This window comes from Miscanthus floridulus, chromosome 15, assembly GCF_019320115.1.
Source record: "Miscanthus floridulus cultivar M001 chromosome 15, ASM1932011v1, whole genome shotgun sequence".
Lineage (NCBI taxonomy): Eukaryota > Viridiplantae > Streptophyta > Magnoliopsida > Poales > Poaceae > Miscanthus > Miscanthus floridulus.
In genome coordinates, this window is record NC_089594.1 from 5,048,721 (window position 1) to 5,069,742 (window position 21,022).

Consider the following 21,022-nt stretch of genomic DNA (forward strand, 5'->3'; position numbering starts at 1 on the left):
TTCCAAGCGACGCCTCCAAGGAGGGGCACGACGCCGTCGTCGCCTGACCAGAAGGTCAAGGTTATACACCTCGGAAGGAACACGCCGTGCAGGAGGAGAGGGCCTTTCGATAGACGCTTCCAAGGAAGTGAACGGCGCCCGAAGGCGTCGCCGTCATCGACCCAAAGAATGGGCAAAGCTTTCGCCATGGCGCCTTGTCCCCAAGCATGACAGTGGTCGGCCCGTCCTCGCTGCGGTAGCCTTCCCTGCTGAGCCCGCCGACAGTGCCGGTAGCCCCAGGTCATAGGAGGAACAGAGGACGCCTTCATTGTCAATGTCGCCGAACTGTGAGAGGCTGGTGTACCCCGCTCGACCGACGTCTGCCTCGCCGCCATGACGCTGTAGACACGAAAAACGAGCAGGACATCGTCGTCCACGCCACCACGGCGCCGACGTCGCACAGCGAGAGTAGCCGCCCACACCACCACGATGTCTGACAGCGCACGCTGCTGGCAGCACCACCATTTGGCCGTCACCTCCGCTCCTCCCACACTGCCACCACCATGGCCTCCGTGTCCTGCACGCCGGCAACGCGCCGTGGCCGTCAAGCTCGGTCCCCGCCTCCTCCATCAACCGTCCATCCCAGCCCTGCGCAGATCCACCCGAAAGGCCGCCGAATCCACTCACGGAGGCGCCGGATCTGGCCCCACGGTGCCCCGCCGCAGCCGGACCTCGCTGCCACCGCCACTCAACAGGCCGCCTCCGCTGACCCGGTCTGTGGAACAACAGATGCCATGGGGACGGCAGATCCGGTCATCGGAGCACCGAGGCAGCCTCCCTCACGCCGCTCTGACGAAGAGTGTCCTTCTGCCGTCCTCATGGGCCTGCACCTCCGGGCACCCGCTCCAGCGACGGCAAGGAGAGAGAGAGAGAGAGAGAGAGAGAGAGAGAGAGAGAGAGAGAGAGAGAGGGAGGACGCTCGACGGCGGCGCGGCAAGGAGCCCCCGTGTCGCCTGCAGGAGCGACGCGGGGGAGAGAGATTGGTTTCGCTCTCCTACCATGCTCAATGCCCCCATTCGCTTCGCTGAAAAAACAAGTCAAAACACTGTTCCAGCTGATTTGTTGTGAGAGAAAAAAAAACTGTTCCAACTTAAAAAAACGGATTAAAAGAGAAGCGGATTAAAAGAGAAGCGAACGGAGCCAAAAGCAAATTCGTACGGAAAGATGATGTCTGTGAAGAGATGGCATACGCTAGCTGCGCTCATCAGGACGTACTGTATGTCAGTGTCAGGAACTCAGGATGAAGAAGATTCTACTCCTTGGCAAACACATACAAAGCGGTAGAGACATTAGAGTAGAGCAGACTGAAAAATGGAAACATGATTGAAACAAAGTTTCCGGAGAATCGGGATCGAGCGCACGATGATCGACAGACCAGACAAATGGCAAGGAACATGGCCCCCCATGACTACGGCAGAGACCGCCTGCACTGGATGTACTCTAGGAGTACTGCTGTTTGGATTTGGATTGGATCATTCAAACTGTCCGTCAGTGTCTCCTGTTGACTGGTACGGGGTAGATAAGATCCCATGTCCCCACCGTATCCGGCACGTTGACTTGTCCTCTCTTCAGGACCAGCGTAACATCCCCGCCGGTCTCCAGTTCGCCACCACCAGCCAACCAAAGTCCACACTCCACAGAGCTCCCTCAGCTCCCACCAACCCCACGGCGTAAGCGGCAGCGGCGGCGGCGCCATGACCTGGAACAACCCCCCTCCCCGTCCCTCCGACGACGACGCCGACGACGGCCGCCTCCGCGAGCTCGGGTACAAGCAGGAGCTCAAGCGCCACCTCTCGTACGTACGCCAACAACGCCGCCGCCTCTCCCTCCATCTCTGCTAGCTACATCGTCAGCTCGAGCGTTTGTTTGACCATTCCCTGCTTCCTCTTGCTTGCTTTGCCGCCCGCAGGGTGCTGTCCAACTTCTCCATCTCCTTCACCGTCATCTCCGTGCTGACGGGGGTCACCACGCTCTACAACACCGGCCTCGCCTTCGGCGGGCCCGCCACCATGACGCTCGGCTGGTTCCTCGCGGGCGCCTTCACCATGGCCGTCGGCCTCTCCATGGCCGAGATCTGCTCCGCCTTCCCCACCTCCGGCGGCCTCTACTACTGGAGCGCCCGCCTCTCCGGCCACCGCTGGGCGCCCTTCGCCTCCTGGATCACCGGATGGTAGGTAGCTACTCTTCCACTGTATGACTTGTTCCTTTTACATTAAAAAAATGGAATCTTTATCTGTGATCATGAAAAATGGTAACTTTATTTGCGATCATGAACGCTGCTTTGATCTTGGCTTGGAGCACTCTTGTTCAGTATGTATGCGTTCACAGTTCACTTGAGAACGTACCATTGTCCTGTTTCCAATTGTTCACTCTGAAACCGCGACCTCAGTTCTTTCTAGCCTCTAACACGTATCGTTTCTTTGCCTCTGTTACTACTTTCAGGTTCAACATCGTGGCACAAGTAAGCAAGCAGAGTATCCCGTTTCTGAATCTCCATTCCTCCAATCAATCAATCTTCAGTCTCAGCTCTCAGCCACTGCTTATTCGATATTCGATCCAATCCACCTCTCTTCTCAATTTCTGCAGTGGGCAGGCACTGCCAGCATCGACTTCTCGCTGGCACAGCTAATCCAGGTGATCATCCTTCTCAGCACTGGGGGCAACAATGGCGGGGGTTACTTGGCGTCAAAGTACGTCGTTTTTGCCTTCCACGCAGGGATTCTGCTGAGCCACGCCGCCATCAACAGCCTCTCCATCACTTGGCTATCTTTGCTCGGACAGTTCGCTGCGCTTTGGAATATGCTAGGTAGTAATGTCTGACTGATGTCTCTATAGACTCTGCATCACTTCAATTGCAAAGGCAAACAAACATATTTTACTAGTATTTACTTTGCTGATGAGATGTGCATGCCATGATATCTGTCTGTCCTGTTTTTTCAGGTGTCTTTATCCTGATGATTGCTGTACCAGTTTTTGCTACTGAGAGGGCCAGTGCAAAATACGTTTTCACCCATTTCAACACGGATAACAGCGCCGGAATCCACAACAACCTCCACATCTTCGTTCTGGGTCTCCTCATGAGCCAATACACGCTGTCAGGATACGACGCATCTGCACACATGGTAACAGAAAGAAAATCCTGCTAGCTAGTGTCATGGAAACTTACTAGTTACTATGGTAATTAAGTAGCACTGTCCTAACACTGAATGTGTTTTGGCTCTATGATATGATACAGACCGAAGAGACGAAAAACGCAGGCAGGAACGGCCCGATTGGAATAATCAGTGCCATCGGTATATCGTTGGTAGTAGGCTGGGGGTACATTCTTGGCATCACGTTTGCAGTGAAGGACATCCCCTTCCTCCTGAGCCCCGACAACGATGCGGGAGGGTACGCGATCGCTCAGGTGTTCTACCTCGCCTTCAAAAGCCGGTACGGGAATGGTGCTGGAGGAATCGTCTGCTTGTGGATCGTCGCCGTCGCTATATACTTCTGTGGCATGAGCTCGATGACTAGCAACTCAAGGTGATACTCTGCTGAACTTGTCATTGAGATGTCTGAAGAACTCCATAGTGGAGCAACCATGATTGATTACTGCTGATGGCCGCTGCCTTTTGTTCAGGATGACTTATGCGTTCTCAAGAGATGGGGCGATGCCGTTTTCATCCATCTGGCACAAGGTTAACAAGCAAGAAGTGCCGATAAACGCCGTCTGGCTCTCAGCTTTCATTTCCCTTTGCATGGCATTGCCGGTAACTGAACTGAATCTTCCCACTAGTAGCCTTCAGAATTGAGGTTACAGACTTACAGTTCACCTAGCACGCAGCCTCTGATCAGATCAATGCAACGCATGATGATTCACCTTGCTTGTTTGTTTTCCAATCACCCAAATGCAGTCTCTGGGCAGCCTGGTCGCGTTCCAGGCGATGGCATCTGTCGCGACGACCGCGGTCTACATCGCCTACGCGCTGCCGATCCTCTTCCGTGTGACGCTGGCGCGCAACCGCTTCGTACCAGGCCCCTTCAGCCTCGGCCGGTACGGCGTGCTCGTGGGCTGGATCGCGGTGCTCTGGGTTGCAACCATCACCGTGCTCTTCTCGCTGCCGGTGTCGTACCCGGTGACCAAGAACACCATCAACTACACTCCGGTCGCCGTCGGTGGGCTCTTCACCCTGATCTTGTCGTCGTGGATCGTCAGCGCAAGGCACTGGTTCACGGGTCCCGTCACGAATTTGGGAGGATAGAGTGGTGTTGAGTTGTGTGATTTCAGTAGTATGCAATGCTAAGTCACAACCATAAGACCTTCTAGGACGCTCATTGGAAGCGTGTCATGTGTATGGTTAAACTCTTCTTCTTAATTACAATGATACGTAAATCTTTTGTATATTTGAGAAAAAAAAAGTAGTATGCAATGCTAGGGGGTGAACGTTGACTGTTGAGGTGCACGGTTTCAGATGGTGTATAGTGACTGCTGTTAATTGTAGGATTAGATGTTTAAGAGTGCTGATAGTGCAGCAAACAACCAGCAGTTCTTGTACTAGCTCAACACCGTTTGATGTAACGTCATACATTTTTTTTTCTAGAACGTGCTTAGCACGTGTTTCGCTAAGAAGAAGTTTAGAAGCATACACGCCCTACATCACATACAGCGAGATGCCATTAGTGATGGGGTTCAACACAAACAAAATGCACCGCAGAGCGGTGGAACGCACACTGGTTTGATTAACTAAGAAACTAATTCTGCGACCAAAATGTCGGGTCAGCGCTGCCCACTAGGCATGCTCAATATCGGGCAGCACCATGCCCATGCGCGTTCCAGCCATCGGGAACAGCTCACGCATGGCAGCCTGCTTGGAGGCGGAAAGCGGCCCGGCAAACGTTTCATGGAACTTTGCCACAATGGCCGGATCCGGCGTCTGCGACCCGTTCGCCGGCTCGCGTCTCCACTTGTTGAGAAGGACGCGCTTCGCCTGCTTCTCCGGGTTGGGGTCGCGGTGGATGGACTTGGTAGCCAACATGTCACTGTGTCTTGGGACAAACACGGAGTCGTCAGGACACGATACACGACGGCGCGGGGAGGATGCGATCAGCGGTTCCTCCAGTGGCAGCTTCAGGGATGCGATGAAGCTCTGCAAGGAGGCCACATGTACTTTAGGTGATCTAATAGGTGCCGCTGCCGCTGCCGGCTAAGCGCTTGGGGTCGCGACTTGGGCCACCTCATCGGGCACGGTCACAATTGTGGAGGGCGCCGGAGATTCCTCCATATCCTCGGCCACAGGCTGTAGTACATCCTCCAGCCCGAGCCCAGATGCGGAAGTGGTGCCGTTGTCAGCCCCCAACGCGCCACAGTTCTCGACGTCTACCCTGGGTTCATCTAGACCTGGAAGTACTAGGCTCACAAGCCCCCAGCACTCCCAATGACGCTGGGGCTGCCACACCCACCGACAGCGACCCAGGGCACAGACAGACTTCAACCAGCATAGGGTCAAAGGTTCGTTGCGGAGCCTCCGAGCGACGGTCCACCACGAGCTCTTACTCCCAACATGCTACGCCCCTCTGTTCATCACCTCCCTGCAGAACGACAGCAGGAGAACCCGGCTTTGACATCGTGCCCCACTCACAAGACATGGGGTCCCAAGGGATGTCAGCCAACTGTGACCTGGTCTCCACCAGGGTGGAAGTGAGGGAGCTAAATGAGGGGACCCACTCCAGCTCCAACGACTGCCCAAAGTCTCCGCCATCGACACCTTCGGGAAGGGGACCGCTGGAAGGGTCCAAGGAGGCCGAGAGAGCAGACGTCGAGTCGTCCACGATGTGCGGATTGGGCTGCTGTGATGACATCCTTTGCGGCACCCCACGGTGACCGTCGAACGGATGCAACAGCGGGGGACCTCGCCTGCCCTCCCTAGCAGCCGCCGCGAGAGAACAATCATGGGCCCGATGACCTTCACGCCGGCAGTTGAGGCATTGCGATAGGAAAGTGCACGCCGCCTTGACGTGATCGCCTGCCAGGCAGTTGAAGCATATGCCTATGAGATTCGGAGGGACTGGCCTTGCCGGCCATGGCAGCACCCGACGGTGATTGTGCACCTAGCGGAAGCCCTCAGCATCAGGCTCCATGAACATCCTCGTGGGGTGGACGATGATAGAGGCCAGGCGTCTCTCTAGCGCCAGCTCAATGCCTCACACAGCGCCCAAGGAAGCCTCATTTGCGCCAGATCGACAAGGGCAGTGACTGACAGACCAGGGTCCTAGGGGTTCCCCATGGGTGTAACACCCCAGGTGTTTGTCACCAGTTAAGCAATGGGTTTGAGCTCAAACATGACTTGTTAAGTGGTGATGAAGGTGTCAAGATCAAATCTACAAGAGTGAGCTCCAACTTAAACTTGGACAACACACCCTTACTTACATGTGTACCCTTGTTAAGATTATGCAAGAGTAATGTTAAACATGTTTATTTCATGTACATTACATCAACATGCATCCATCTTGACCAGTGGAAAAGTTTCAAGAAGTTTGGATCTAAAAAGTTACATGAAATGATGAGTTACATTCTTGCTTGAATTGCACCATTAAGTGAATGGAATTATAGGTCATCAACCAAACCTTGCTACCTTACCCAAATGCCTCTAATTGAAGTCTACAACAAAAGTCATGGAGAGTTCGTGTTGAGCAAATGTCAAGAAAAGGACACAATTGGTCGAAAACCCTAATTCCAGGGTTTAACGAGGTGCTGATTTGACCAAGATGAAGAAATAGTTTCTCTACCAGATATGAAGTTTGACCGTTAATAAAAGTTGAATTTTGAGTGGAGTAAAACAAACTTTATTTTTGGACCAAGACCTGATTCAACTTCTAAGTGGCTCAAACAGAGGACTCAAGATGGAATCAGCTGCTATTTATGGGCCCTAAATAATTGTAAGTCCGGAATTCATCGTCATTGACATTGGCGTTTCGCGTTCTCAGATTTTTGTTAAGCAACTCAAGTTGAGCCAAATATATAGCCTGTTCGGGAGGCCGTATCGTATCGTGGATTATTTACTGCTGGCTGGTTTGGTGTGAGAGAAAAACACTGTTCCCGGCTGGAAATTTACGATCGTTTACGAGCAAGCGAACAGGCTGATAAAAGTTGGAATATATGTTTTGGAGAAGGACATACAAAAAGTCAGAATCAATTGGACCACGTTTTGACCAAGTAATTCGAGCTCAAGCAGAGAAAGGCTTAATCCTTGATTAGTCACTAACACTGTCAACTTCGAGCTTAATTAGGTGCTAATGGAGAGCTCTAATGGCTAGGCACCCTTAATGAGTTTTGTAGATCATTAGGTGGGCTGCAACTTCACTTTTGGGCCCAAGGTCCAAATCAGCCCGTAGCTAGCCCAAATTGGCTCCCACCTCGCCCACACCGACGCGCGCTAGGTGTTGGACGATGGGCCCCAAAGGGGACACGCGGTTGCCATGCTCGCCGCCCCTGCTCCATGCGTCGGGGACACCCTGCCCACGCTGCGCCACTACCAGACACTGTCCCGCACCGAGCTCCACTCCGCGCTCGCCTTCTCTTCCCTTTCTCTCGCTCTCGCCGTCACTGCTGCTCCTCCATGGCCGCTGCCGCCATAGCGAGCCATCGAGCAGAGCCCAAGCTGCTGCTATAGGCGCTGCTCCCTCTCCTCCTCCTCTGCATAGCTCTACGCCCGCCTGCTCTATCACCGCACGCTGCTCTCTCGCTAGCGCTGCTGCTGCTGTCGCTTGCAGCCACACCCGCCATGGATGCCGGAGCAGAGCTCAATGCCACCCGCGCCACCTGTCCCCTTTGTGCCTCCTCTATCCCAACTAGCCTCACCTTCGTGTTCCTCGAGCCACCCCATGCACGCCGTGCCTCTCCTCCGAACGCCTCCACCACCGTGAGCGGCTGCTGCCGGCGAGGCTGCCGCGACCGTCGCTGGCTCATGTGGCCGACCCTCCACCAGCCGTCTCCGTCCGCGATTGGACCTCCTACGGGTGCATCTAGGCACGTAGATGCTCTGAGACTCTTCCTTCGCCGCCAACGAGCACCACGGCAGCTAGAATCATGAGCTCCAGCGAGCTGCTCTGCTTCTGGTCGGGTGAAGAAGAGGAAGGAGCTTCTCGTGTAAATAGGAAGTCTTCTAGGGTGTTAAGTGCAGAATCCAAGACTCATACAAATAGTGTTGTTAGGACTTGTTTGCTTGATTTAATTAAAGTTTCTTGCAAGGTCCTCTGTGCAAAATGTGTTTTTCCTTTTTTCCTTTTAATTGGCTAAAGCTCTGAAAAATCCTAATAAATTGTAGAAAAATCCAAAATAGCAACTGAGGACTTTTGGAATCCTTGTAAATAGATCTACACAATATAGTCATAATATGATATGTTTTAGTAGAAAGTTTTCACTGTTTTTATTTATCTATGATAATTAGGGTTTTCTAGGAAGAAATTCATATCTAAAGTTGTGGTGCTCCAATTGCTGTGAAATTTTTATGGTAGGCTACTGATGCTATGTGTGTGCTGTGGTAAAAATTTCATGCCCATTGGATGCATCATGAATGAGTTATTGATTTATCTTGTTTAGGGTTTGATAAATAGCTTTAAATGGTTTTAAATAAGTTATAATTTTTATGATGAGGTAAAAATGGAAAATGTTGTTCCATTACCTTGGTATGATGTTGTTGTGTCATGTTGATACATAATATGGCCATGCATTTGCAGAAAATATTGAATTTCATATTTATCTTGCTCTCACATGATTTCTTGCAATTGCAATTTGTCCTTTTTGTAGTAATTAAATTACAAAACCTGAGCATGTGAATTTTGTACAGTAATCATGTTTGGTCATCATCTTCCTCTCATAAAAATGTCAGGCCCAAACTAGTTGTTCTCATATGGCACTAAAAATAATATATATGTCATTCTATGGAAGTTAATGAAAGTTAATAACAAATAGGCATATGCCTAAGCCATGAGATGCTACTTTAATTACACTAACTTTGTGAAATGTAGTTGAGCTATATGGATGTCTGTTTGACCCTTTGAATGATATGTGTATGAAATCTCTGTTGGGGAAAACAAGTGAAAACACCAACATGCTACCTTTTGAAATTTGGTTGCATGTGTACTTTTTGTGGTGCAATCATTTTCGAGATGATAATAATGTTTTCTGTAAATATGGTGAATACAAAAGTTGTAGGTAACTTCATAATCTAGCTTGTGTTAAATTTTCATAACCATAAGCCCGATGGTTTAGGAGCTATATATTTTACAAGTTTATTGTCTGGTTTTGCATGCTCTCTGTGCAGATCTGAATGATTGTGTTGTTTGACTTAGCTAAGCTTTGAATCATATCTTGGGGATACTAGAAGAAGTGTAGTTCTTTTCATGAGCTTTCCAAATTGTTAAAGATCACACCTTTTGGTGGTCTAAATCTCTAGTTATGAGCTTATGAAGTGGAATGACAGAATCTGTTCTAATCTGGACAGAGATGCCTTCTTTGTGATGTTGATTTACCGAGGTCCTTCGTAGCTCTCCAATTATATAAGTGAAAGTATGCACGTGTCAATGTATTAGCGGGAGCAGCCATACTTGATCTTGTATAAATTGGGTGGTTCTATCACAATGGGGGTGATACTTGGATGGGCCCTGGGATGGCCCATGATTTGTTGAAGGACGCGAGACAAGGTGACATGGACTTCAAGCTATTCCACATCGACTTAGTAGGCTTACTATGAAAGCTAGATTACGTAATAGGACTATGACTCTTCTCTTATAACCAATTCGGACTAGATACGTGCCCTTACCCTCTCCCCTATATAAAGAGAGGTACAATGCACCCCCTTGTAATCCTAACAATCATACAATCAATCCAACGCAAAAGGCTACACACCGACTAGACGTAAAGGTTATTACTCGACAAGAGGGCCCAAACTAGTATAAATCGTTCATCTCTTTGCATTTACTATCGAGTTCTGCATACACCAAAGCCCTTCAAACATCATCCTAGGTACCACCATGACGGGTTGTTGGTCATCAAACACCGATAGCTGGCGCGCCAGGTAGGGGCTTTTGGTGACTTCACGATCGAGAGCTCGGCGGACCTCGATGACATGATTTTCTCGGTGGGTATCACCTTCATCTTCAGCTCCTGGATCTGCAAGGTAGACGACACCGGTGAGCTCCAAAGTCATGTCACGGAGATCCTAGCACCTTAAGCTTCACTAGACGTCTCGACGACCACGCTGGATCAAGTCGCCGAGAAGTTTTCGCACCTCTCAATCTCTGATCCAACTCAAACTCAGGAGGTCACCATCAAACAAGACTCCTACTCGGGCACATCACCTTTGTCTAGGCTTGGGATCCCATCTGAAGCCCAACACAAAGACCTAGTTCGTTTTCCACTCGGACTAAAAAATTCAGCTTCAATCTATCAAGATACAATCAGCTACCTCATACAGTTTGAGCAAGAGATCCCTCTTATAGGTGAACAGAGAGGTTTCGTTCTATCCATCACACCCAAAGGAGGCATCATCCATTGGCTAGGTGCTTGACCTGACACTTCTTTAACAGATCCATCTTGTCTAGTCGGCATGGTGGAACTCTTGCCTTATCAGGACGACAGAACTCTTCCAACAGACAACAACAATCACGGTTCTATAGAAATCTTGGACATCACGACGACTATAGAATCTAGAACTCACTCGGCCATGAGGTACTCTAGAGAAGTCTTTATGGCTGGGCAACCACCTCAGATCCATATGCCTAACCCACTAGATATCCAAGATGGAGAGGAAGCCTTGTCTAACATCTCCCCGGACATTGCGCCACCCAAAAAGAGACGGATGAGCAGAAGACGGCTAAGGAAAGGAAGAACAGAGCTCAATAGGCTCGGCGCAACCACGCCCAACACCACAAGGAAGAGTGGCAGTGGTATCAGTCAGCTTGTCAAGATGTTGAACGACGACGCTTGGCTACAGAGGCAGCATATGAATAGCGTCTATGGGATGAAGGAGTAGAACGATAGCGCCAAGACCATGATGCTGTCAGAGCCTCTGCATCACGTAACCTTGAGCCTGAGTTAATGGAAGTAGCTGGTCACAGGGTCTTCACTACGCCCTATGCCAATGTCTATGCCCTGGTAGAAGAGATGGCGGCCATAGAAAACCCTACTCTAGATCAGCAATGACTCAAAGTCATTCTAGAATCCACAGCCCTTCAGATGCAGGCTGCAAAAGTGACATCCCAAGCTAACCCTTCCTAAGGACCAGAGGCGCGGGCACCAGCCCACTCTCATCTAGGACCATAGGGTAACCAAGGAGGAGAATAGCGAGTACCAATCCACTCCCGTCTAGGGCCGTAAGGTAACTAGAACAAGAATCAGGGTGCTACACATTCGGCCTATCATGGGCACCAGTACAGCAATAGGGAAGGCAGAGGTGAGTCTGAGTATAAAGAGGCCGCAATCTCAATGGACAGGTTCCCATGTTTCTCTGATAGACTACTCTCTGTCTGGCTTCCCTACAAGTTCAAGTCGTCCAACCATACCAAGTACGACGGGAAGACATAACCCAACCAATGGTTGCGCATCTACTATCAGTCCATTGAGTTGCCAGACATTGACGACGACATCAAAGTGTTATATTTTCCCATGGCACTCAACACTGTGCCTCTCACCTAGTTTGATAAGCTACGAGCCAACTCCATCGATACTTGGGCACAGCTTCAGCGCAAATTTTGTAAAAAAATTTGCGGCGTCCTCACCCACCCAAGTACTCGGAACAAGCTTAGAACTTGCAAGCAGAAACCAGATGAAACCTTCTAGCAATATTATCGCTGCTTTGCTGAGTTGTGAGCCCAAGTCTATGATATCACAGATAGGGAGGTGATAGATCACTTCGCCAATGGGATCAAATACAAGTGGCAATTTGAAAAATTCTACGACGATAATCCAGAAACCGCCGAGGAATTTAAGCGTACAGTACAGAAGATGATTGCATCTAAAGGGTGTACTCATGAACGATTCCCACACGGCCAATAATACAAAGGTTACGACCTCAGAAGCAATCAAGGTGGATAGTCTGGCAGAAAGAGAGGACCCGACAACACCATTGCTTCCATGGACAGGTCCAAGAATTCTAACAAAAATAACAAGAAGTTTGAAGACCTCAAGAATTTACCCTGCCCTTTCCACAAGAACGCCAAGCACATGGTGGCCGAGTGCAGACAACTTCAAGAACTGGGTTTCTACGACAAAAGCAACAAGGGCAAGGGTAAAGCTGATAACAACAAAGATGAAGACGACAACGCTAACCCTGGCTTTCAATAGTCTAAGGGCCAAATTGTAGTAATCTTTGTGGGGCTACTGACTTCAGCAAACAAGCGCTCAGGGAAGTTGGCTCTTTAGGACATCATGGTAGGAGAGCCCTTAACACCAAAGTACCTTAATTGGTCCGAGTACCCGATCTAGTTTTCTAGAAAAGATCAATGGACTAGCGTGACTAACACCGGCCACTATCCACTCATCTTGGGTCCAACAATAGCCGGCATGACAGTCCCAAGGTCCTGATCGATGGCGATGCATGATTGAATATAATATTTATAGATACGCTGAAGAAGATAGGCCTGGACTTTACTAGCCTACTCACCCCCACTAATGTCCCTTTCTATGGGATAGTACCCAGCAAGGCTGCCATGCCACTCGGACAGATCATGCTCCCGGTAACATTTGGCAACCCAAACAATTTTCAAATAGAGTTCATCAAGTTCGAGGTGGCTGACTTCAAATCATCATACCATGCTATCTTTGGTCGATCAGCTTTGTCCAAGTTCATGGCCATACCACATTGCTCATACCTCTTGCTCAAGATGCCAGGCCCCAATGGCGTACTCTCCTTCCGAGGCAACCTTAAGCACTCATGTGACTATGACACGGAAGCTATCTAGATTGTAGCCAAAACACAACAATCCTATGAAGCATAGGAGATTGACAACATTGCATAGCAGACTAAGCCAGAAGACATGGAGATTCCGACTAAGAAGGTAGGAATCATTGCACCACCCTCTAAGACGGATACCATCGAGATTGATCTGGGTACTGGTGATCCCTCTAAGATGGCTATCATCAGCGCCCACCTTTCCAAAGAATATGAACTCGCGCTCACCAACTTTCTTAGGGAAAACAAGAATATCTTCACATGGAAGCTGGCTGATATGCTGGGTGTTCCGAGAGAGTTGGCTGAGCACAAATTGGATTTAAACCCCGGCTCCAAGCCAGTCAAGCAACATCTATGATGGTTCTCACCAGATAAGAAAGTGACAATCAAGAAGGAAATCTCCAAGCTATTGACAGTCTGGTTTATTAGGGAAATCCTTCACCCTGACTGGCTAGTCAATCCTATACTTGTCCAGAAGAAGAACTCGAAAGAGTGGTGCATGTGCGTCGACTACATAGATCTCAACAAACACTGCCTGAAGAATCCCTTTGGCTTACCTCGCATTGATCAGATCATAGACTCTATGGGCAGGTTGGCTCTTTTATCCTTCCTTGATTGCTACTCGGGCTACCATCAGATTGCCCTCCGTAAAGAAGATCAGAGAAAGACATCCTTCATCACTCCGTTTGGTGCCTACTATTACACGACCATGTCCTTCAGGTTAAAAAATGCCGGTGCAACCTATTAGCGGGCTGTCCAGGCATGCCTAAGCGAATAGATCGGTCATAATGTAGAAGCCTACATGGATGATGTCGTCGTCAAGACCAAGGACCCTTCTACTCTGATCGCAAACTTGAAGCAAACCTTTGACAATCTTCGTGAGTACAAGTGGAAGCTTAACCCAACAAAGTGTGTGTTTGGAGTTCCTTCCGGATAGCTATTGGGTTTCCTCATGAGCCATCGAGGTATCGAAGCTATCACAAAACAGATTCAAGCAATCACTCAGATGACTCAACCTCACTGCGTCAAAGATGTTCAGAAACTGACAGGGTGCATGGCTGCTCTCAATCATTTCATCTCGTGACTCGGGGAGAAAGGTTTGCCCCTCTTCAAGTTGTTGAAAAAGTTGGGCAAGTTTGTGTGGACAGCTAAAGCTGATGAAGCCTTCTAGAAGCTTAAAAAGTACATGTCCACCTCTCCAATACTTACTCCACCCGAGAAGCACGAACCACTCCTACTCTACATTGCAGCTACTACTATGGTAGTCAGCACGGCAATAGTTGTGGAGCAGGCTGAAGAAGGGCACGTATATAAGGTACAATGGCCCGTCTATTATATTAGCGAGGTGCTATCAGAATCCAAGGCCAAGTACCCACATGTGCAAACGCTCCTCTATGCCCTCTTGATCACTTCTCGTAAGCTACACCACTACTTTGACGAACACAAGGTAATAGTGGTATCCGACTTCCCACTTGGCAATGTCCTACGCAATCAGGATGCAACAGGACACATATCCAAGTGGTCAATCGAACTCAGAGCTCAGAACATCGAGTTCGTCTCCCGCAAGGCTATCAAATCTCAACTCTTGGTTGATTTCATAGCCGAGTGGACCGAAGCCCAGCAGCCTACTCCGACAGTTATCCTCGACCATTGGAAGATGTATTTCGATGGTTCCCTCAAGCTAGGAAGCGCATGCGCTGGCGTTCTCTTCATATCTCCAGATGGAAAGCAGCTTAAATATGTCCTACAAATACTTTGGCCTGCTACCAACAATGAAGCCAAGTATGAGGCCCTCCTTCACGGCCTCCGAGTAGCAGTCTCACTCGGCATCAAGTGTTTGCTCGTCTATGGCAAATCCTCGGTGGTCATCAACTAGGTCAACAAGGATTGGGACTACACCAAGGAGACCATGTATGCTTACTATGCAGAAGTCCGCAAACTTGAGAAACACTTCCAAGGTCTAGAAATCCTCCATGTTATGCGAGATCTCAATGTTGCGGCTGATGTTTTGGCCAAATTGGGATCAGATAGAGCCTAGGTACCCCATGATGTGTTTGTTCAGGAACTCCAAGTCCCTTCAATCAAACAAGAAGTCTCCACATCCATCGGTACTCCGACTCCTGATATCCAGGTACTAGCATGGATGCAAGTATTTATTGATTACATCTGAGACCATAAGTTGCCCGATGACAACATAGAAGCAGAGCAGATCATGCACAAAAGCAAGAATTATGTCTTTATCGGGGATAGGCTCTAGCGATGGGGCTGAAAGCTCTAGTTTGGTTTTGGTGAATTGATGAAATCCTAAGTGTTAACCTAGTTTATCAAGTGATCATGAGATAGGTAGCACATTCCAAGTGATGAAGAAAATGAAGACCATGACATGATGATGATGATGATGCCATGCTGATGACCAAGCACTTTGACTTGAAAAGAAGAAAGAGAAAAATAAAAGGCTCAAGGCAAAGGTATAAATGGTAGTGTCAACATAGAATTTCGTCCCATGCCGAGGACACATGCAGCAAGCCAGAACAGTCCGCTCGATGGAGCAGATCCGCCTAGCTTCAGCGCAGAGGTGGTCGATCCTACACAATCCTCTCGAGGCGTGCCAGTCAATTTGACCCTGCAATTGACAAGGAGAGAAAGTTCATCAGTAATTAAGGGTGGAACTTGCCGGTGTTGCCAGACAATCCCGAATGTACGGCTGTGAGAGCCAATATGGAAGGAAATCGGCTAAATAGCCGATCCCAGTATATTCATGAGAATAAGTCAGCTAGAGCTCATGGGGTTGTGTGAAGAAGAATCGGTTATCATTCAGAATAAATATCATTTAAGCAAACATTAGTCAATGGCAATAAGATATCGATGATGGTCGGTTTATATTGAGCCAATGATTACAAGTAACCAAACTCCTATTTATGTAAAGAAATAATTCAACATCACTTAACCATTTAATAAAGATAAGTCTAATGAACATGTTAGATCTCATCTATCACCATGACCAGTGGGGCATGAGACAGAATCATGTAGGCTGTAGAAACAACAATAGACTCGATGACCCTAACTCATTACTAATATCAGTGGGGCATGAGGCAGAATCATGCAGGCCGTAATACAATAACAAGATCATAGGGCTAACACATCTTTCAACTTATCTCTACTTCAATGATCTCGTGATGTGAACTGTTTGTGAAAGCACTCGATATCGGCTAAACAACCAATTCAGGCATAGCGCACAGTTAATGTCATGCCTTCTCAGGAACGGATCTATCAACTAACGATCCCCACTCCACGGTGCTAACAGTGGGGTGAGAGGCAGAATCCCATAGGCCGTGATAACGGGCCATGGAATGGTTCTCGCTAACCAATAGATCTACTCAAGATCAAACATGCCTTAACCGCACACTATGCACGATTAAGATTGATATAAAACAACCAATTAAAACATAACTCATCGTTTAAGATGTAGATTAGATCAGTTTGAGAGTAGCAAACAATGGGTTAAATAAGATATAAGGCCAATCCAGATCAATCTTAATCGGACAGAGTGATATTGCTGTAATTAGATAAATAATGAAAGCAATAAGCAATATCGGTAACTTAATGAATCTACCAAAGACTGCCATTCAAAGGTAGAGCCGATAACTTGACCTCGATCTAGTTCAAGAAGTGGGGTGTGAGGCAGAATCACACAGGCCATACTTGAACTAGGCAAGAGTCGATAACTAGCCTATACTAGAGTCACAGTGGGGGTCGACCGGATCGATGTAGCCATACGAACAGACGTATAAACCATGACGGTACTTATAGAAAAGCAGTGGAGGTCGACCGGATCGATGCAGTCGTACTTGCTGAAGAACTCGACAAGATCTACTCTACTCCTACGCCTAAGGGGTGGCCGGAGCCGAAAAAAGTAATTGACTTATATTTGATTGATTGTTGTCCCTTACAATAGCCGGGGTTTGGTATTTATACCTGAAGCCTAAACATGAATCCTACTTGAGCACAATTTGTTACAGACTTTGGCATAAAAATGAAAAAAATTCCTAATTTAAGATAACTTGGACTCTAATCTTTCCCTTTTTGTAGAGTCCAACATGTTTTCGTTCTGGCGTCGAGCGTAGCCTCTGTCGTTATCTACTAGCGCTGTCCGAAGAAATCCGATTCCTAGATTTCACATCTGAATCAGCTATTTCTAATCCGCCCGCAACTGATCCCTTGATGATACGATCCTAGGAGCTTCTAGGTCCCTGTGACTCTCCTTCCAAATTTTGGTGTAAACAAGTAGGAACCATTTTGTTTTGGTGATCGAGACACTTAGTGAGTGTGATCACATTTAGGATCGATAGCTGTACTATTAAGAGGGGTGAAACTCGTATCGGAATGCGGTTATCAAAGTGCCACTAGATGCTCTAACTCATTGCATATGCATTTAGGATCTAGTGGAGTGCTAACACCCTTGAAAATGTTTGTGAAAATATGCTAACACATGTGCATAAGGTGATACACTTGATGGTTGGCACATTTGAGCAAGGGTTAGGAACTTCACCGATGGAGTGTCCGCCCATAGAGTGCGGATAGTCAGACGGTGCCACCGGCGCCCTAGATAGAAAAGACGGAGGTCACTGTAAGTGACCTGATGCTGGTCTCAGTTTGATCGGTGCGTCCGGTCAGTGGTAGCAGAGGGCGCGTAGTGTCGGTCTCTGACCGGACGCTAGGTCACTTAGTGATCGGACACTGATGGGCTACGTCCGGTCCTGCTGACGTGGCAGTAGACAAAGGAGTCACTGAGTGACCAGACGCTGGGTGAGTCCGGTCAAGCATGACCGGATGCTAGGGTTAAGCGTCCGGTCACTTTGAGCTGCTGCGTCCGGTCATCACTTGGCCATTGAGATCGGGGGATCAACATTTGAAGAGAGGAGACACATGGCACGCATCGCGTGACCGGACGCTAAGGTCCAGCATCTGATCAATATGACCGGAGCGTCCGGTCACCCCGTGTTATGCCCAGTGAAGGGGTACAATGGCTCTATTTCGTGGGGGCTTCTATTTAAGCCCCATGGCTGGCTTAAGCTCACTCACTTAGCCATTTACATTGACATAGCAACCTTGTGAGCTTAGCAAAAGCCCTCCCACTCATCTCCATCCTTGATTCATCATCTTTGTGAGATTGGGAGAGAATCCAAGTGCATTGCTTGAGTGTTTGCATCTAGAGGCACTTGGTGTTCATGTTTTGCTGTGGGTTTCGCCTGTTACTCTTGGTGGTTGCGCCACCTAGATGGTTTGGAGCAACGGGGATCGTCAACCGGAGGGTGGTGATTGTCTTCGGCTCCTATCGTGGTGATTGTGAGGGGTTCTTGACCTTTCCCCGGTGGAGAGCCAAAATGTACTCTAATGGATTGCTCGTGGCTTGTGTGATCCTCATCTTGTGTTGGTTGTGCGGCACCCTATTGATGGTTTGGCGTGTGATGCCAATTAGTGCGCGAACCTCCAAGTGAGTGAATCGCCACAATGAGGAGTAGCTTGCCAGCAAGCAAGTGAACCTTGGTAAAAAATCATTGTGTTCATCATTTGATTCCGAGGTGATTGGTCTTCATTGGTATTCATTCTTGTGATTGATTGGCTCCTTCCTTGACATGGCGGTATAAACAAATTGCTCACTCTCTTTACTTTACCGCAAACTAGTTGTCAAGCTCTTTAGTGTAGCTAGTTGTGAGAGCTTGTTAGTTTGGTTAGTGTGGCTCTTTAGTTAGCCTTTGAGAGCACATTAACTTAGTGTAGTGTCATAGCTATTGTGTGGATAGAAACTATATAAACTAGAATTGTGGTAGGTGGCTTTCATTTTTAAATAGGCTAGCGCAACACTTGCTTCGCCTCATAATTGTCTAACCGGATTGTTAAGTGTTGTTGTAGAATTTTTAATAGGCTATTCACCCCCTCTAGCCATAGGACCTTTCAGGGGCGCATCATCTGGTGTTCTCCTCAAATGCATTACACCTGAAGAAGGGTAGAAAATCTTGGAGGAAATTCACTTTGGGTGTTGTGGTAACCACGTAGCCTCTAGGACCTTAGTCAGCAAGGCTTTCAGATCCGGGTACTATTGGTCTACAACACTGAAAGACACAGAAGAGTTAGTGCAACACTGCAAGGGCTGTCAGTTCTTCGCCAAGCAAGCCCATGTCCCAGCTCACAACCTTATCTGCATCCCTCCATCATGGCCTTTTTCATGCTAGGGGCTTGACATGATTGGACCTCTCAAACGAGCATCGGGTGGTTTCAAGTACATCTACGTGGCTATTGAGAAGTTCACTAAGTGGATAGAATACAAGCCACTCATCAAGTTCAACACCACAAAGGCGGTCGAGTTCATGCAAGACATTATGTACCGGTTCGGTATGCCCAATTAGATCATTACAAATCTTGGCTCACCCTTTACAGCTATCGAGTTCAGAAGTTGGGCTCAAGATTGTGACATCAGCATCGACTATGCTTTCATAGCACATCCTCAAGCGAACGGCCAAGTAGAGCGGGCTAACAGGCTACTTCGAGCCGGACTAAAGCAAGGCTATTCAATGAGATTAAAGACTACGTCGGCAAGTGGATATATGAGTTACCCAAGGTAGTTTGGGGACTGCGCACTCAGTAAAGTAGAGCGATAGGATACTCTCCCTTTTTTCTAGTTTATGGTTTAGAAGCCATCTTGCCAGCAGATTTGATATGGAACTCTCCTAGGGTTGAACGATACAATGAAGACGAAGCAGACAAAACCCGGTGGCTAGAAATTGACAGTGCCGAAGAAATCAAGCTTAATGTACTCTTCCAGTCTGCCAAGTACCTGCAAGGCCTACGATGTCACTACGACAAGAATGTGCACACATGTACCTTTCAAGTCAGAGGTCTAGTCCTCAAGCATATCCAGAATACGTTGGGACGACACAAGCTACTTAGCCCCTAAGAAGGCCCTTCATTGTCTCCAAAGTTACTCGACCAGGCTCCTTCAAGTTAATCACAGAGGACGGTGATCCCATGCCTAACTCCTGGAACATCGATCAACTATAGAGATTTTATGCCTAATATTATTAAGTAGCTCAGATGTTTCAGTAAATTCAGTGTTCTAGCCTTTCTACTTAAGATTCTTTGTTAATTATACAGTCAATGTTCTTCGCTAGATGAATCTGTCTTTTTACTTTTGTGCAAGATACACAACTTTCTAGTTGTCTCTCTTTGTTGTAGCCTTTGTTACATCATATACGAGATATACAGTTGACTAATTGCACGGCTATACATCTCTCAATATGATAAATTTACTCGACACATAGTCCTTATTCTGTATACCAAGTTCTGGGCTATATTATACGAGATACGCCTCCTACTCGGATGGCTTACATCTCCTTGGTCGGGAGCCAATTACCGATATTTAGTTTAACTATTGCATGTCATCCTGGGTAGGGTGATTCCTAGAAGCAAGTAACCTGAGTCATTGGCTACGGGACGTGATCCTAACTGCAAACAATCGTTATAAGGGTTCCTTGAACAAGTGACTTCGAGCACTTAAAGTCGACGGAAGGGTCTAACATGATTCTAATCATAGCGACTACATTGATCACTTTTTACTTGGATACTCAGTCTTACACGCCTTTCTAAAGGACTCCACAAGACAAACTTACAGCCTAAGCAAACTACAATCTTACTCAAAAGATTACCAAGTCTAAAAGATGCTAACTTTGCACAGACAAGTTAGCTGAAATAAACTGTCTTCGGCGTTTAAGTACCCCAACAAGACGCATTACTTTTTGAAATTTATAGGCTAAGTTTTTCATTCAACTAACAGCCTATGCAAGCAAAAGAACATTGCTTCTTACAATGTGCCTACCCGGCACATATGCTTTACAAGTTTTTTCAAACTTACACAGCTTATTCGTCAGGCTTCTCCATCCTAAGGTCTAATTCATTTGTTATGGTGGTTGCGAGTCCATCGATTTCCTCCCTAGCTCTTTCCATGGCAGCAAGATGGCCTTCATCATCATAGTCTGTGGCTACCTGATGAAGAT

The 21,022-nt window shown here is 47.8% G+C and overlaps 1 protein-coding gene across 1 annotated transcript; it reads left to right on the forward strand.

Moving 5' to 3' along the window:
- The first annotated feature begins 1,644 nt into the window (after positions 1-1,644).
- On the forward strand, positions 1,645-4,410 carry LOC136508676 (amino-acid permease BAT1 homolog). The gene is made up of 8 exons (XM_066503420.1): positions 1,645-1,834; positions 1,949-2,209; positions 2,482-2,500; positions 2,626-2,845; positions 2,980-3,161; positions 3,275-3,564; positions 3,662-3,791; positions 3,936-4,410. Exons 1-8 carry the CDS (start codon positions 1,734-1,736, stop codon positions 4,281-4,283), a joined length of 1,551 nt encoding a protein of 516 aa, XP_066359517.1. The 5' UTR covers positions 1,645-1,733; the 3' UTR covers positions 4,284-4,410.
- The last annotated feature ends 16,612 nt before the right edge of the window (positions 4,411-21,022 follow it).